Here is a 19135-nt window from a genome sequence, read left to right as displayed (position 1 = left end):
GACGATGTTTAAACGATATATCGTTCAGGCTTACTACGAACCCTTTCATGCACATTATTTTTACCTTTACAGAACACTCAGTGAACTTATTCGGTGCCATTGGTGGTGCTAGATGTCCAATTCATTTTAATTGGAATAAACGTTCATTCCAGTTAAAATGGATTGGACGTCTAGAGCCGTCAATGGAAACGAAACAAGAGCATTCATAGTCACTCTTCCCAGTTTAGATTCAATGTTTTTCACCATCAATTGTGTGCAATGAATCCATTTGAAGTGGGAGGGATGGCAGCAAATGAACGAATGTTCATTCGCTGCCACCCTCCCACTTCAAATGGATTGGACGTCTCCTAGTGATAAACTCATTCCAATTCACAGCAGAAGCTTTTTTTTGTTGTTTATTAGTTGTTTTTAGAATATCCTAGAATGATATCGTCGGATCATCGTTATCGTGAGCTTTGTATCGCAAACCGTATCCTATTGTGAGGTACCAAGAGGTTCCCATTCCTAGTTCACGGTGCATCCTGTAAAGTGCCCCCAAAAAGACGGCCAGTTGAAAAGACTAGCATCTCACCTCTATGATGTCGGAATTGGTCCTGCTTTCGTGGGGCTCGTTGTACTCGGTGTACTTGAGCAACACCTTGTCCATGTCGGTGCTGGCGTACTGGAACAGCTTGTTGGAGCTGTTGAAGACAATCAGAGCGATCTCGCAATCGCACAGCACGCTCAGTTCATATGCCTTCTTCATCAATCCGAACTTTCTCTTCATGAACGTAACCTGCAAGACACCCGCTAATTATCATTACATTGTCCATAAAATATGACTCTTCACAGAATTATCCGCATATGCAGCAGAAATGAGTAAAAAAAAAGAGAGAAGTTGCTAAAAGAGGAAGGCAAGTGTATAAAATTAGGCGAGGGGAATAAAAATACACTTCAGCCTAAATCCAGCTCAGGCAAAACCAATTATTATGGGATGTAAACACCACTGCATACTTTACCCATTACTCCCCACACCACTGTAAACATGAAAGGATTATTACAGTAGCGCAGTTTTTACAAAGTAGGCTGTCACATACGATTATTGTGATACTAATTTATCACTAATTATTACTAGGATGAGTTTGCGAGTTGGTTCATATACAGTAATTATCACGTTATTTATTAATACTGTTATTTTTAAATGAATTTCATAAAATAAAGAGAATATTTAGTTTTTTTTCTTTTCTGCTTATATAATTTTTTGATGAAACAAATACTTTCTTTATAATAATTAATTGAATTAAAATATTACATTTTAAAACTTTTTTAATTAGATTTTTTAAACGTATTTTTCAATAAATTAGTTATCTTTAGCTTAACTCATTTACTGCCAATCCAGGTCACAGAGTATGTGTTGTGGTAGTTAGTAAAGGAGAGAAATTGATATTGAAAACACCTATTGACGACTATAGACATCCAGTCCATCTCATAACGTCTATTACCGTCAATGGCAGACAAAATGTTAAGCTACAGTATGTGAGGTCACAAGAGATTTAAAAAAACAACAACAACAAAAATCATAATGCTCCAAGAGCAAAATACAGTACACAAGGGCCAAACTTATTTGATTTCATGCCTCTTTTATTTTTTTCAAAATTTGTTGTAACGCATTTTTGGAAATTCTAATTTTTAACATTTATTCAATGTCTTTTAGAATTATTTCAGTTTTTTTCAATTTGCATTTTTTTCTCATTATTTTTTAAATTATTATTGAAATAATAATAATAAAAAATTCCACCAAAAATGAATCCTTCACTGAATTCATTCATGTGATTTAAATTATTAGAATTAAAATAATTACAATTAATCTATTGCCCATTGCAAAATACATGCGGGCAACACTAATACAACAACTGGTTGTCAAATTCTCGCAGTCGGACATCCGGGCATTAATGACGTCACCAGCAACAACAAAGCGTCGCCATATTGAAAACGGGGCAAAAGACGAGTCACAAGCAGTTGCTCTGTCGTGCATTGTAATACAAACACGTTGAACATTAGTATTATTTGCGGTCTTATTTCCGTCAAAATGACTAAAAGTTGCCGTGTTGCGGGTTGTCACACAAGGAAGAGTTCGGAGCCACAAGTTCTTTATTCTTCCTTGTGAGAAGAAAATGACAAGCAATTGACTGAAAGCAATAAATCGAGGAACAGTAAAAGAAGACGGTTCTGTGGACCAGGCACATTTACGTTTGCAGCCGACATTTTATTACTGGTAAGTAAACTTTATTCGATGTTTTTATTGCCCCAATTAGCTGCTAGGATTCAATAGACAGTGGTTATTATTACCGTAACCGACAACTCGCAAAGCGTTATTTTTCTTTTCCCGTGAACTGCTCTCATCGGTCAATCGGTATATTATTGGCCTGGTGGGAATTGATTATTTTGCCGTGACGTGTTCATGGCTAAATAACACTTGGAGGCAAATTACCAGTTACGGCAGAAATAATCACTCCGTATATACTACCAGTTTTCTTAGTTCCACACCGTACATATTCCATGTAATTGATAAAGGTCTACTAACTGGGAGACTTTATGAGGTAGTTGTAGATGTTTGCGAACTCCACTGCAGGCAATTCCTTTGGATTGTTTATCCAGCTATCAGCTGCGACTTTGTATGGGCAGATTTGCAAGCCAATACACGCTAATTTTAAGTTGTATCGCCTCCTCGCGTCTGTCGGCAGTGACTCGTGATAATAATAAGTCATGTTTAAGACGTTTTTATAAAAAAAGACGCAAAACACAGCTGAAATATATGAATTTCAGACGTTTGTCTACGGATGTTTACCTGTGCGTGCCCTCCTCTCAAAATGGCCATACGTTGCGATGCGAGATGACGTCATCGTGATATCACGCCGTCGTCTTCTATTGGGGCCGCAAAATCTTGTCGAATGGATTGCTACTGACCCCCGGGTTGCAAGTTTAAGACCGCTACCCAATTTGAATATAATAAAAACATTTGAGAAAAAAAAACTTAATTCATGCATCAAAGCGTTTTAAAAGATGCAAAAATCTTTTAATAACAAAAAATAAATAAGACAGTTACAATTACAAGGCTCAAAAAGACGATTTGCACAATTTTTATTTCAATGGCTCTCAACAATTAATCGACGATCAAAATTGTTTTCAGTTCATTTGATTAGTTGTCGATTAGTTGGTTAACTGTGGCAGCCCTACTACAAAGACAAACTATAGTAGGTGACTAGGTGACTGGATTTGACGCCAACCCTGGGCGATAAAACAATAATAATAATTATTGTCATATACACTGCTGGCCAAAACTATTGGCACCTCTGCAATTATGTCCGATAATGCTCAATTTCTCCCAAAAATGATTGCAATTACAAATGATTTGGTAGTAATATCTTCATTTATTTTGCTTGCAAAGAAAAAACACGAAAGAGAATGAAAACAAAAAATCATTAGCATTTTGCACAAAACTCCAAAAATGGGGCGGACAAAAGTATTGGCACAATCAGCCTAATACTTGGTAGCACAACCTTTAGACAAAATAACAGCGAACAACTGCTTCTGGTAACGATCAATGACTTTCTTACAATGCCCTGCTGGAATTTTAGACCATTCTTCTTTGGCCAACTGCTCCAGGTCTCTGAGATTTGAAGGGTGCCTTCTCCAAATTGCCATTTTCAGATCTCTCCACAGGTGTTCTATGGGAATCAAGTCTGGACTCATTGCTGGACACTCCAGTGCTTTCTCTCTAACAATTTTCTAGTACTTTTTGAAGTGTGTTTTGGGTCATTGTCCTGCTGGAAGACCAATGACCTCTGAGGGAGACCCAGCTTTCTCATACTGGGCCCTAAATTATGCTGCGAAGTTTGTTGGTAGTCTTCAGACTTCATAATGCCATGCACACGGTCAAGCAGTCCAGTGCCAGAGGAACCAAAACAACCCCAAAACATTAGGGAACCTCCGCCATGTTTGACTACGGGGACCGTGTTTTTTCCTTTGAAGGCCTAGTTTTTTTGCTGTAAACTCAAAGTACTGTATGTTGATGCCTTTTCCCAAAAATTGTTACTTTTGTCTCATCTGACCAGAGAACATTCTTCCAAAACGCTTTTGGCTTTCTCAGGTAAGTTTTGGAAACTCCAGCCTGGCTTTTTTATGTCTCTGGGTCAGATTGGGGTCTTCCTGGGTATCCTACCAGAGTCCCTTTTCATTCAGACGCCGACAGATAGCATGGGTAGACGTTGCTGTACCCTCGGACTGCAGGACAGCTTGAACTTGTTTGGATGTTAGTCAAGGTTCTTTATCCACCATCTGCATAATCTTTCGTTGAAATTTCTTGTCAATTGTTGTTTTCCGTCCACATCTAGGGAGGTTAGCCACAGTGCCATGGGCTTAACACTTATTGATGACACTGCGCACAGTAGACACAGGAACATTCAGGTCTTTGGAGATGGACTTGTAGCCTTGAGAGTTGAGATTGCCCATGCTTCCTTCCAATTTTGCTTCTCAAGTCCTCAGACAGTTCTTTGGTGTTCTTTCTTTTCTCCATGCGCAACGTGGTACAAACAAGGACACGGGACAGAGGTTGAGTCAACTTTAATCCATTTTACCAGGCTGCAAGTGTGATTTAGTTATTGCCACCACCTGTTGTGTGCCACAGGTAAGTAACAGGTGCTGTTAATTACACAAATTAGAGAAGCATCACAAAATTTTTCAAAGGGTACCAATACTTTTGTCCGGCCCATTTTTGGACTTTTGTGTAAAATGATAATGATTTTCCCCCCATTCTCTTTTGTGTTTTTTCATTGCAAGCAAAATAAATGAAGATATTACTACCAAAGCATTTGTAATTGCAATCATTTTCTGGGAGAAATTGAGCATTATTTGACAGAATTGCAGGGGTGCCAATACTTTTGGCCAGCAGTGTAAGTTTTGTAAACAGAAATAATAAAAACCTTCGATAAAAGTCGATAGATTCAAACTGTAATTACACCACCCGAACACTGGAGAGAAGGGGGCCGCTGATGTGCCATGGACGCTAGCTCTGAGAGGGTATTGAGTACAGGAGGGAACATTGTGACCGTTCACAGAGCAGCATTGAAGCCTGATACTGTGGACAGATATTTTCTGGCCCGTAGCATTTAAAGCAATGGCTGCGTTGTTTGTTCATTTTCTTTTGTCTATTTATTTTGTTGACATTGTCAGACAGCTTAAGACAGGGGTGCCCAAGCCCGGTTCTCGAGAGTCCCTATCCAGCTTGTTCTCCATGTCTCCCTCCTTTAATACACCTAAATCGAATGATCAGCTCATCAGCAAGCTCTATACAGGAGCCTGATAACAATCCTGATTATTTGATTCAAGTGTGTTGGAGGAAGGAGACATGAAAAACAAGCTGGATAGGGGCTCTCGAGGACCGGACTTGGGCATCCCTACCTTAAGACTTTAGGCACAAAATACTAACATGTTTCAGAGTGAAAATTAAAATTAGTTTGTCTATTTATGGCCATTTAATTGTTTGGGCTTGTATGTCTACATTAGATTTTGTGCTATGTTCTGCATTTTGATTACCTCGTGCAAGTTCTGCATTTTATTAACTTTTAATTTTGTGCAATGATCCTCATATTTAAGAGACGCTGTGTAGTAGTTTGTCACAATGTATCTTTGTTCTGACAATAAAGATTCGCTAAAGCAGCATCTTATTTTGTCAACTTTCCCTCAGGGGCAAAAATCAGACTTCAAATTGAAAAGAAGAAATTATTGTAATAATTATCGATATTGACTAACAAGAACATTTTTATCGCGATAACAAATTTTCGTCGTATCGCTCAAGCTTGTTTGAAACCTATTGCCATCAGTAGCACTGATATTAGCAACAACAACAAAAATGCCGAGCTACAAGACAGATAAAGCGACATTCCCAGAATAGGGAAGTAAGAGCTCAGCACACAGCCTCCCCCAGTCCAGGAGACACTCCAGACGTGCAAACACTAAAACAAACACATGTTTATTTCCCCGGCTGCTTGGCTATTTACGGCGTCACCACTTCGCTCGCAGACAGGCCGTCGTTTGTTGCCGGATATATTTAGCCGGCGTCGCACCGCGAGGGATTCCAGTGGGTGGCGCAAAGCTTGCCAGCAGACGGCCGGGAGAGAAGAAGGAAGAGCTGTGTGTCCCGCCCTTAAAATGACAGGGTGCCGTCCGGGCCCGACTAACCCCAAATTGTCATGCTCACCGCTAAAAATGTTGAAAGTCCACAGACAGATCCTTGAGGGATTCCTCTGCAAAGCATATAGACTATTTGCTCGACTATTTTAAAAGCAACGTCAACAAGTCAATTAGCTGTAAAACCACAAGCAATAACATTTACTTTATGCATGCATATGAACGGACAGACATGTTCTTACTGTGTGTACGTAAATGGACAGGCACTTCTTTCCATGTGTGCAACAGAATGGAGGACCAGGAGCACCAAAATTAAATAATGACATAATAAATAATCAAATGTGTCCTTCAATATATTTTTTCAATTTTAATAAAACCTTTAATTAATTAATTTTAGTACTCCTTGTCGTATATACATCAGTCTGCCAGGACAAGGAAGTTGAAACTTTAAGGGGATTCACAACAAACCTGCCGGTTCCTTTCGTCGACGATGCGGGTGATCTGGATCTTCTTCCGCCCCATCTCCCTCCCGCCCGCAAAAAAAAAAAAAGATTTGTGGCTGACAGTAAAACAAAGAATGAGCAGGTTGCGTTGGTCCTTAAATCATGGCTGAGGTGGGAGTGTAACCTGTCCAGAAACACATAACATAGAGACGCTATGTTAGAAGCAGACAGACAATTTGATTTGAAAATGTCCTTAAAATGATAAGTAAACCTTGATGGCCGCATTAAGCATAATAATATCCCGTGTTCCCGTGATCTAGTCTTCAATGAAGCCAGCATGCATCTTTTTAGCCCGAGTAACTGTGACATCCAGAAGGCTGAAGATCTTTGTTAGTATTTAGTATTTCTTTTGTTTTTCGTTTTTCTTTGCTTTAAACAAAAACACCTTTGAAAAAAAAGTTTTGGAGAGGGGGGGGGCATATTTTTTAAAAAAAGTCCTTGTTTCCCTATCACAGCCATAAGGCTTTTTTTCTGCCAAATACATTTAATTTTTCTACATAATTTTTGCTTTATTTTCTTGTGTTCAGTTTAGGGCTGCAGCATCGAATATTTTAGTAATCGAGTAATCGACTGAAAATTCTATCGATTAATCGAGTAATAAACTTTTTTTTTTTTTTTAAGGTAGAGAGCAATTATAAATATATATAGAAAAAAAGACATTTAATCCAATATTGAACCATTTTCAATCAATCAATGTCTTTATTTACGATATACATTGTTGAAAACAGCCAACAATTGCATCTAAGATGCAGTGTTGGGAGTAACGCCGTTATAAATAACGCTGTTACGTAACGGCGTTATTTTTTCAGTAACGGGGTAATCTAACTAATTACTTTTTCCGCCGTTACAACGCCGTTACCGTTACTGACTGTCAAAAGCGGTGCGTTACTTACTCTGAATAAATTGAAGAAACTACCAGCCGTGTCGAGTCGACTCTCTGCTCTGTTGATTTGTCGTCCAAGACTTGGGGTGCGTTCAGGTTCGGGAATAGCGCACGTACTTCTGACTCCAAGCTGTTTGTCCCTGCTCTTTCAATTAGACAATGCTTTCCAAAGTTTGGTAACGTTTCTCTGTTTGCTACACCTGATGCTAGCCTCGTTCCCATCTCCCACTGTCTGCCAGCAATAATTCTGCTTCCATCTTGAGGACGGCAGACGCTTTGAAGGTGACGTTAATTGTCGGGAAACGAGCCTACCTAAATGCAGCCCCTCGAGAGATGCGATGGAAGTGATTGTGATTGGCTGAGGGTTAGAGGAATGTGTCGTAGTAAGCCAATCAGAGCCGGTGATTTCACAGGCAAACCGGAACAGCGCGTGCGGCAAACACACACACGCAAAACAGATGCACAGGGTCGGGATGGCAGAGCATTCAGAAGAAAAATTGTCCTTTAAGAGGTGGAGATATAGACACTATTTCAAGTTTGTCGAAATTAAAGGAAAGAACCTGCATGTAATGTGTAATTTATGTCCCGGGGCAAAGCTTTTGTCGACATCTGTGGTAAGCAATTTAAATCTGCTGAAGCAACTAACAAGTTAACTACCTGTCTGTTTTTCTCTATTCCACTGACTCGAATACTGCTCAGAAAATTTCAAATTCTTTGACATACAACAAGTTCTTTTTAAAGTAACGGAAATAGTTACTTTCCCTGGTAACTAGTTACTTTTACTATAGAGTAATTCAGTTACTAACTCAGTTACTTTTTTGGAAGAAGTAGTGAGTAATGTAATTACTTTTTTAAAGTAACGTGCCCAACACTGCTAAGATGTGACTAGGAAAAAAAATTCACTGTTTTCACTCGAAAAACTTCTAGATCTTATTAAAAAAAAAACATATTTCTTAACTAAAAATGTAATTACGCTTGATAACACACATCACTTGAAAGGTACGTGTTTTCCCCATGTGTTTCAATTTAATTTCCATTTGTGTCAAGCTATTTTTAATTTTTAGTTAAGTTTTAAATTAGTCTAAACTGTAAGTACTGGTAGGAGTTTGAGTTTTTGTAGTGTTCAAAATAAATGTATGATACCTGCTGTATTGGAGCACATTTATTCAGTAATGAATACTGAGCTAAAACTGACAGTTAGCTTTATTATGTTTTAATTTTACACCCTCATCACTCTACAGCGCTGTGTTTTTTCAGATTAAATAAACCCTGTATGTAAGACACGTTAGCCACGCATCGACAGTGGTCATAATCAATAGAAACCTAGCCCTCCGAAGGGCTAACGTTACGTGAGCGAGACAGTAACGTTATATTTATTAGCGATGAGAAGTCTACTGCTTAAAGATGGCGGCTGTTTACTAACGCTGCCCAGACGCGGCCGAGTCTGTCATTTCGCATCTAGTCTTAAATGCATGCGATATCTATGAGACGCATCGGACACTCCATCCACCAAACCAGCATCATGCGGGCGTAGTTTTTAGCAACGTCGGCGTAGTTTGTAGCGGCTGTCGGCTGCGGTAAGTTTTTTTTTTTTTTTTAAATTATTATTGCTTCTTCCTCTACGCACGTGACGTCAGCGCGTTGTCCCGCATTAAAAGTAGTCCGGGCAAAACGTAATGCTTAGAGCTGGCAAAATTAAACGGTTCCTCGAGGTGAATAAAATTACTCGGATCAGTTTTTAAACTCGAGTTACTCGAGTATTCATTTCAGCTCTAGTTCAGTTACATTTAAAATTAGCTCTAAAGTGTTTCAATATGTTTCAATGTGATGACAACATCCTGTTTATAGTATAGTATATGCAGTGTATCACAAAAGTGAGTACACCCCTCGCATTTCTGCAGATATTTAAGTATATCTTATCACTGACAAAATAACACTTTGACAATAAAAAGTAGTCTGTGTGCAGCTTATATAATAAGAGTTAATTTATTTTCCCCTTAAAATAACGCCATTAAAATCTAAACCCCTGGCAACAAAAGGGATTACACCCCTTAGAAACTACGTACATCCCTAAATGTCCAAATTGAGTACTGCTTGTCATTTTCCCTCCAAAATGTCATGTGACTCGTTACAGGAGTGCTGTCAGCATTGTTGCAGAGATTGAAGAGGTGAGGGGTTAGCCTGTTAGTGCTCAGACCATACGCTGCACTCGACATCAAATTGGTGTGCAAGGCTGTCACCCCAGAAGAAAGCCTCTTCTGAAGAAAGCCCGCAAACAGTTTGCTGAAGACATGTCAAAAAAACACATGGATTACTGGAACCATATCCTAAGGTCTGATGAGACGGGAAGGCTTTCTATACTATATATATACAGCGTAGTGAAGACTTGATTAAAATACCCTACTGTCGCGAGCTAATCTCCTTGGTCTCGTAAAGACAATTGATTAGATCAGTCAGTGATTGTGTAGTGTACTTGTCTGACTTCGGTATATGGTATGCATTGGTGATGTCGCTGTGCTCCAGTAACCTACCCCCACTGGGGTAGGGCTCAAAACTAGGGTAACCATTTCGACAAAACCAAAATGGAGAACACTTGGAGGCATTTAGTGAGGAAAGAAATAGGGCAACATCCAACAAATTCGCACTCCCTAAAATGATGCAATTTTCTACATGGTAGCATTCATTCTGGACGATTTATCTTCAAGGGTTCGGGCTGCTGGAGCCCATCCCAGGGGACATTGGGCGAAAGGCGGACTACAACCGGATCGATGGATGGTCATCTATAACTTCTTATACTAGCATATTTTTCCGTTTATTATACTATTCAAAGTACAATGTGGTGAACTTAATTTTCCGAACATTTTGTAACTTATTCTTTTGCTCATCTTTTCAATAACTTTCTTTCCTTTAATTTTCTCTGTGCTCTTTCAGTGAAGATTATTATAAGCTTCTGGATAGTTCATCTAAATGCAAATTGCAGAAATATCTAGTCCACTTTGCAACACAGGTTTTTAAAGGTCTGTGCTCAGTGATCATCACACGCTCACTCTAACTCATCACGTTAGCATAGCATCCGTGTTAGCATTAGCATCAACTTTAACGTGGCAAGCATCCTCCTAACTGCTCGGACTTTTTTTGTGTACAGTTCGTGGCTTTTAGTTGGGTTTAATTGAAAATAATGTACTGCTTTTCCTGCTGAGTGTATATTATTAACACAAAGTTGGGATTGTCCTTGTAGACCCTACAATTTGTGCTCGTTTGTCTATGTTCATTCAAAATTGTTTGTGTATTACACTTGACGACAAAACCATTTTGTCCTTTTAGCTACGAGGCTTTGTCTGTAAATGGTTTAACCCCGCGCTGAACAAACGCATCATTATTTTCAATTTATTGAGATTTTTATTTCAGCATGCTCACTGATGTACAGTGTACATTGCTTAAACTAACATAATACACAGATATGATGTTAGTATGTATACAAAGAGAGGAGCTAATTTACATAAATGCATTATGTTATCGCTTTCCGATATTTAGAGCCATGAATGCTTGTTTATAGTGATGCACGATAATACAATTTTCAACCGATACAGATAACCGATAATTTCCTCCTCATTCCAACCGATAACCGATAATGTCAAGCCGATAATTATATTAAAAGATTTATGTAAAATTTTAAAGTATACACAAGAGAAAATATTACTGTGCAAAAATATAATTTATTGCTTTTTTTTTCAACATAAAATATGAGCAAGTAGTCATTTCCAACATCTAAATAATGACAGATTGTCTGACATTGTGTAATGGTAAACTTTTGGCAACAATTACTTATAGAGTAAATGCCTAAGTCGCACAAAAATGCCTTTAAAAGTAAGCCATTCCTAACATATACAGTGCCTTGCAAAAGTATTCGGCCCCCTTGAATCTTGCAACCTTTCGCCACATTTCAGGCTTCAAACATAAAGATATGAAATTTAATTTTTTTGTCAAGAATCAACAACAAGTGGGACACAATCGTGAAGTGGAACAACATTTATTGGATAATTTAAACTTTTTTAACAAATAAAAAACTGAAAAGTGGGGCGTGCAATATTATTCGGCCCCTTTACTTTCAGTGCAGCAAACTCACTCCAGAAGTTCAGAGAGGATCTCTGAATGATCCAATGTTGTCCTAAATGACCGATGATGATAAATAGAATCCACCTGTGTGTAATCAAGTCTCCGTATAAATGCACCTGCTCTGTGATAGTCTCAGGGTTCAGTTTAAAGTGCAGAGAGCATTATGAAAACCAAGGAACACACCAGGCAGGTCCGAGATACTGTTGTGGAGAAGTTTAAAGCCGGATTCGGATACAAAAAGATTTCCCAAGCTTTAAACATCTCAAGGAGCGCTGTGCAAGCCATCATATTGAAATGGAAGGAGCATCAGACCACTGCAAATCTACCAAGACCCGGCCGTCCTTCCAAACTTTCTTCTCAAACAAGGAGAAAACTGATCAGAGATGCAGCCAAGAGGCCCATGATCACTCTGAATGAACTGCAGAGATCTACAGCTGAGGTGGGAGAGTCTGTCCATAGGACAACAATCACAAATCTGGCCTTTATGGAAGAGTGGCAAGAAGAAAACCATTTCTCAAAGATATCCATAAAAAGTCTCGTTTAAAGTTTGCCACAAGCCACCTGGGAGACACACCAAACATGTGGAAGAAGGTGCTCTGGTCAGATGAAACCAAAATTGAACTTTTTGGCCACAATGCAAAACGATATGTTTGGCGTAAAAGCAACACAGCTCATCACCCTGAACACACCATCCCCACTGTCAAACATGGTGGTGGCAGCATCCTGGTTTGGGCCTGCTTTTCTTCAGCAGGGACAGGGAAGATGGTTAAAATTGACGGGAAGATGGATGCAGCCAAATACAGGAACATTCTGGAAGAAAACCTGTTGGTATCTGCACAAGACCTGAGACTGGGACGGAGATTTATCTTCCAACAGGACAATGATCCAAAACATAAAGCCAAATCTACAATGGAATGGTTCAAAAATAAACGTATCCAGGTGTTAGAATGGCCAAGTCAAAGTCCAGACCTGAATCCAATCGAGAATCTGTGGAAAGAGCTGAAGACTGCTGTTCACAAACTCTCCATCCAACCTCACTGAGCTCGAGCTGTTTTGCAAGGAAGAATGGGCAAGAATGTCAGTCTCTCGATGTGCAAAACTGATAGAAAAATACCCCAAGCGACTTGCAGCTGTAATTGGAGCAAAAGGTGGCGCTACAAAGTATTAACGCAAGGGGGCCGAATAATATTGCACGCCCCACTTTTCAGTTTTTTATTTGTTAAAAAAGTTTAAATTATCCAATAAATTTTGTTCCACTTCACGATTGTTTCCCACTTGTTGTTGATTATTGACAAAAAATTAAAATTTTATATCTTTATGTTTGAAGCCTGAAATGTGGCGAAAGGTTGCAAGGTTCAAGGGGGCCGAATACTTTTGCAAGGCACTGTATAACATTACTACACTGCAAAAACATACCTCCTTAAAACTAGTCAGTTTTAAGTGTCAATCTATTGGAAATAAGTGAAATTATCTGCCAGCGCTTCAAGTGTATTTCTCTCAGATTTCTTGGAAGAAAAATAGCTAGCTGAAAATAATCTTAACAGCCTTATTTTAAGCAATAAATTATTATACTTAATCCTAAAAAAAAAAAAAAAAAAAAAAAAAATTGGAAGAAGGAAAGATTTGGAAAATTTGTGGCTACAGAATATTATTGTTATTTCATTACAACAGGAATGTGCATATTTAAATTGATAAGTGTTAATAAGTGCCAACAAGTTTTGATTATCCACTGTGACAGACAAATAAGTTAAATAATTTGGAAAGTGATTGCTAATGTTATATGCTTTGTTGCACACTGTAAAAATGATTAACTCAAAAGAGCGAGATGTCATGTACCCATTCTGCAGCGCTTTGTTTACATTTGCGGCACTCATGACACTTGCTTTACAGCAGCTAAACTGATACACGGCAGTGCTATTTGGACGGAGTTAGAGCTCGCATCCCCCGTGCTTGTTGTTGTGTGCCTGAGTTTTGTTAAGCCGAAAATAAAGGCAGCGCTACAAAGTCATCTGACCGCTCGTCCTTTTACATACTGAGTGCATTACTGACTTTTTTTCTGCATGTTTAAATTATCATATAATCACTGTGCCCTCATGCTTACTTACTGGACATCACTTGTCCAAATGTCCGTGGTGAAAATGTGATTTGCATGTTTTTCATGAAGAATGGTGGTCGTATTAACTGTATTATTTTTTTAATCCGGGGCTTTGGCTCTCGGGTCATTTCGGTAGTAAAAAAAAAAAAAATCCTGTTTTGTCTCGGCGGCAGCAGCTACGTTCGTACCGGATAATCCGGCCGGTTCGCAGCGGCCTATTCGGGGCCTGGCTCTGCTCCGGACGGAGGTGCACACCTCGCGTCTTGCTCACCGTGGGGGAACGCTTGAGAAACCGGGGTGTTCGCCGGAGGTTCCGCCGCCAGGGAACCGGGCTCAGCCCGCCCCACCTGCGGCGAGGCGGCAACAGCCTGCCGGACCGGTGTTCAGAGCGGCGGGCTCCGTCGGAAGATGGCTACTTGTCGACTATCAGTCTCAAGTCGTGCCGGTGTTGAGCCTTAGATGCGAGTTTACCACCCGCCTTGGGCTGCATTGCCAAACAACCCGACTCTGTATCGTCACAAGCCCCGTAGTTTAGTTTAGTTTTTAGTTTACAATAGCTTTAGCATTCCCGCTAGCAGCAGCCTCGTATTTGTTCCAAAAATCTTTCTGATGCAATTTTAAATGGCTGCTGGGTTAGTGGTGTTGAATGAGGACTAGGCATGTGCCGGTTACCGGTTTCACGGTTTACCGTGGTGTGAAAACGTCGCGGTTTCAAAACCACTAAAATTTTCTGTCAGACCGTAGTACGGTATTCGCTATTTTTCATGTGTCAAAAATGCAGCCAGAAGTGGCTTTGCGCGGCAGCGCTCACCCCCTCCCGTTTGTTGCTGTGTGTGAAAGTGACGCTATCGGCTAGACAGCCAGTGAACCCAAAAACAAATACTCCAAACATAAGGCGTACTTTTCTTCAATTTATTGAGCTCTCAAATCATGATAAGTGGAATATACAAAATGAATACATTAAAAACATTGTACAATTGTATTTTTCCATGTGTGAGTAGCTTCAACAGATTAGCACCATGAAAAGTTCGCCAAAAACAAAACACACATTTTCCTTTCAAATTCAATATACAAACTAACTCAAAGCTTACAAAGGCGAATGTTAGCCTAGGCTTAGCTGGGAGAGCAACTTTGTCGAGTGTGACAGCCGCAGAGTGAGAAAACAAGCTTGATTCGCTTGAATGAAGGGGAAAAGGGGATAGCATCAAAGATTGCTAATTGCGAAAGATGTTCTTGCCCTAAGCACAAACCCACGTTCGCTGGATCAAGGAGAGGTCTCACTCCCAATGTTTTTTTGTTTGTTTGTTTGTTTAGATGAAACCTTTCCACAACAATATTTACACTTTAAACTAACTTATACATTTTTAACTTATTAACTTATGAATTCTTTGTTTTTTAACACATAGGCATGACATCATGTAGACTAGCGCTGACACAGTGGCTGAAAATGGCGAAACTTCACTTCAGCTTTTCCACCCTCAAAAAAAGTCATGCAGTAGAATTTTTAAAAAATTTTATTAAGAAGTGTTTTTACTTTTTTATGGAAATTATTTTGTTCTTGCTCAAGCAACTTGAGCTGTGGCTGTGGGTATAGTCTACAAGTTATATTTATTTTAATTATATTTAAAATATATATTTTTTTTTATTGATAATTTATTTTAACAATATATTCATGTTCCAATTTGCAACTATGTTCTGAAAAATAAAAAAAAATACTGTTCAATGGAGAAAAAACATTTTTTTTAACCCATACATCTCAAAATAACACATTTTGGAGCTATAATTGCAATACCGTGATACCGTGAAACCGCGGTATTTTTGCCCACGGTTAGCGTACCGTCAAAATCTCATACCGGCACATGCCTAATGAGCACGCTTTCTTTCCGCCTCGTGGAACTTCTGTGGTGCATGTTTCGCAGATGGCGAGAGCTCGTTTTTTTAGTAACAGCCGCCATAATATACAACTGCTTTTTGTCGTGTAACTCCGCCTCCTCAGCCCCTCCTCCCTCAGGGGCTTCAGAGAGAGGAGGGGTTGAGGAGGCGGCGTCCTGAATTCTTCGGTTGCGCACATTTGGAGGCTAAATCAAGTATATACCGTAATTATCGGATTGCATTATCAGTTGAATTTTTTTATTATCTGGATTATCTGTGTGACGTCATAATTGCCATTATCGGCCGATAATTATCGGTGACTGATATTATCGTGTATCTTTACTTGTTTATAACATTAATATTAGCTTAGCATTACTGCTGATATTTTGTTGAAGTTGGGCAGAATTAAAGTTTGATTATGCATCACAATTACAAACGTCCATAACTACCTGATCTAATAGATACCGATGTTAGAGAATGTTGATCGTACACGTCAGTGAGGTTTGTGACACTGAACAGATTTGGAAAAAAAAGCATTTAATTTTGAGGTCATATCGTCCAGCCCTAAATGATGCTGCTGTCCTTCAATGGCTAAAAATTTCCCAATGATGTCATGACAGTCAGTGAAGATGACTGGTGAAAGCTTTCACACAGCAGATCACTCTTAAATTACACGTTTGGTTTTATAAGTGGATTTTCTAATCCAAAATCACCATGTTGGAGAAAATATGTCATCATATAATCATAATTTCAGTGTTGTGTTTCATGTTTTGTACAGCAGATGAGATGAACTAGTGAGTTACATGAAATTCTAATGATGAAAACGACTTGTCGGCTCTAATAAGTCACACTTGTTCTCTTTTATTAAAATATGTTATTAGAAACACGTATATGTATTATTGCCATTGATTTAAAAATCTATAATATTTAGTACATGTTTTGACCTCCGGAGTTCGCCATGTTTTATACATGCGGGATGATGTCGCAGTTGGTCTGGTCTGGGAGAATAGCAGTGCTAGCTAGCAAGCGAAGCTAGTATGACTACTAGCATTATTTTGTTACATTCTGCTGCTGGTCAGATTGTTTTGTTACAGAGCTGTGGGATGACTTCCCAACGTTGTACCTGCATCCAATTCCAGCTCATCCGCAGTGTCTTTTAACCGATCCTAGGCGGCTTGCCGAGATATTGACTTGCTGCCATTTGACAGTTTGCATATCCCTTCGATGCTAGTTGCATCATTGCCTTGTTTTTTTTTGGTTTGTCTGCCTCTTACTGCGGTTTTCCTTCTGTTTTTTTTTCTAATTGATCTCAACCTACTGTCACAGACCCTTTTTGTGACTCCCTTTTTGCGGTTAGGGTTAGTTTTCTTTTTTTGTGTTCAATGAACCCTTTTACGCAATCCCTATCTTTTTGTTGTCTACTTATCTGAAGTGAGCCGCGTTTTCTAATTCCGTGGTCAAGCCAACCGCAATTTCTTTTCAGTTGTGTTTCCCTCTCAGGTTTTACCGCACAGACAACGCATGTAGGTTGCGATTACTTTTTTAGGAAAGTCATGACTTCAATGTCATGTGGAAGTGTAGTCCTTTGGTCCACGCGCTCGTCGGTCGCACGGGAAATACGGGTTCAAATCCTGCTGAAGACCTTCATCTAATTGCTTTTTGCTGCTCATTTTGTGAAATATCGACAGTGCTGTCCTGCTCATCACTTCTCCGCTCGAGTTCAAATCGGAAGGGCAGAACCGACGACATGTTTATGTAGCTAACACAACTACCATACTGTGGAAGTATGGCAGCGCTGCCCAGTAACGTCACCGCCCAGAGTGCATTGCGTCGTCAGCAATATTGGCGACCTACTAGTTAAACTCGACCTACTAGTTAAACTGATTTTTTAAAATTTTATGAAAACAAAAACATTAACTCCTTTGCTCCCAGAAACGGATAAATACGTTATATTTTTAAATGCTTCACTGTCCCAAAAACGTATTTATACGTATTTTGCTTTTTTTTTTTTTTCATACAAAGCATATATAGCTTCCGCTCTATCTGAGAAACAAAGAACAACGCTCCAAACCCATTTTAAAGCAATAAAACTGGCCACTGGAGGGCAGTAGTGCATTTTGTAAGACAAGGCAACCCGATTCAACAGCAGCGAACGGCCGGGCAGCATGGTCGGTGCGCTGGCGGCATGATGCCAGGCGGCGCCCCGACCAAACAAAACAACCGAGAGGACGCCTGGGAGGCCAGGCGCTGGACGACCGAGCAAAACGAGTTAGACCCCCAGTGCAGCGGCTCGCCGAGCAGTCCCCGCAGAAACGCAAAAATAATCCATCTTTGTGAGACAGACAACAATGAGGGAAAAGTTTACACGGCTGACGTGGCGACAACGGCGTCATCTCGGCAACAAACCGTCATCTCTCAGTAGTCATGTGTGAATAAATTGTTACTTTGCTATCAAAAGCTCTATTTGTCTGGTTGTTTATGTTATTTTGTAAATGGAAAACCTTATTCAGATGTCTGGGATGTAACTAATGCAAAAAATAGCTTGGTTAAAGTCAAAGTTATGTTTGAAATGTATGCGTTTACAAAAAGCTCATTTTCTCAGTTTTTTCGTCAGAAATTGGAAAATTGCTCAAACTAAGCTATTTTCTAATAGTGATTTCTAAAGAATGGAAAAAAAAATGAACTTACTTTTTTCTGCTGAAACAAGAGAGTCAAATCTTTCTTTTGGTGGGTTCCATGTTTATATAGCAATAGAACAGAATTTTCTGTGGGCCTTGCAAAATCAGTCAAAATCCAGAAAAACGGCCGGGAGCGAAGGGCTTTGCTCTGTTGAAAATGGCTGGGAGTGAATGAGTTAAGAGGGGTTTGAATATCAAATTATTAAAACTCATCCTAACATTTATGTTTAAGACCTACTAGTCTTTCTGTCCGTGGTTCCTTTTAAAAAGAGACATAATTAAAAAAAAAAAAGTTATTTATTTTAATTTAATTTTATTTCAAGATGAATAAACTGAGAAGTAAATAGCGCCCTCTATTGACCAAACTATAGAATAAAAAATGAGTAAATTTGTACTGTTTTTATACTGTGCTTGTTTATAATAAATACTCAATCAAATAATTAATGTAAGAAATGAAATTGATCTACTGGTATGGTTTGCTGACTGAAACAGTCGTTCTGGTGTTTCTTTGGATTTTCATTACAAGTTAACAACACTTTTTTTTTTTTAGGTAAAAACAACATGAGAAAGCATCTATCCGTCCTTCCTTCCTTCACTATGATGCTAAAGCAGCTAGCTGGCTAGCGTCACGGTTGTTCCAGACTCGAGTTCTGCTTCCATGTTTCCCAAAGTGTCCAGCACGTCCTAACCTTTTCCTGCTCAAACCGAATAACTCAAATTCCAAAAAGAACATCAGAAGATTTCGAATGTCCCATTTGAAACAGCACATTCCAAACAAGTGAACACCCAAGTTCAAAACGCTGTTTTTTTAGACTAAAAT

At 39.2% G+C, this 19135-nt stretch overlaps 1 protein-coding gene across 1 annotated transcript in view; it reads right to left on the bottom strand.

The window, feature by feature from the left end:
• The window catches only part of LOC130912875 (myocyte-specific enhancer factor 2A-like), a 43722-nt gene that overhangs the window by 18585 nt on the left and 6002 nt on the right, over window positions 1–19135 (bottom strand). The window contains exons 2-3 of the mRNA XM_057830975.1: window positions 6637–6795; window positions 572–775 (exon numbers count right to left, since the gene is read on the bottom strand). Of these exons, the coding sequence (XP_057686958.1) occupies window positions 572–775; window positions 6637–6690 (258 nt within the window). The 5' untranslated portion in view covers window positions 6691–6795. The remainder of the gene's footprint in view (window positions 1–571; window positions 776–6636; window positions 6796–19135) is intronic.

This window comes from Corythoichthys intestinalis, chromosome 1, assembly GCF_030265065.1.
Source record: "Corythoichthys intestinalis isolate RoL2023-P3 chromosome 1, ASM3026506v1, whole genome shotgun sequence".
In the NCBI taxonomy this organism is placed as follows: domain Eukaryota; kingdom Metazoa; phylum Chordata; class Actinopteri; order Syngnathiformes; family Syngnathidae; genus Corythoichthys; species Corythoichthys intestinalis.
Note: the sequence above shows the minus strand (reverse complement) of the source record. Positions and strands in the feature narration are given on the sequence as shown.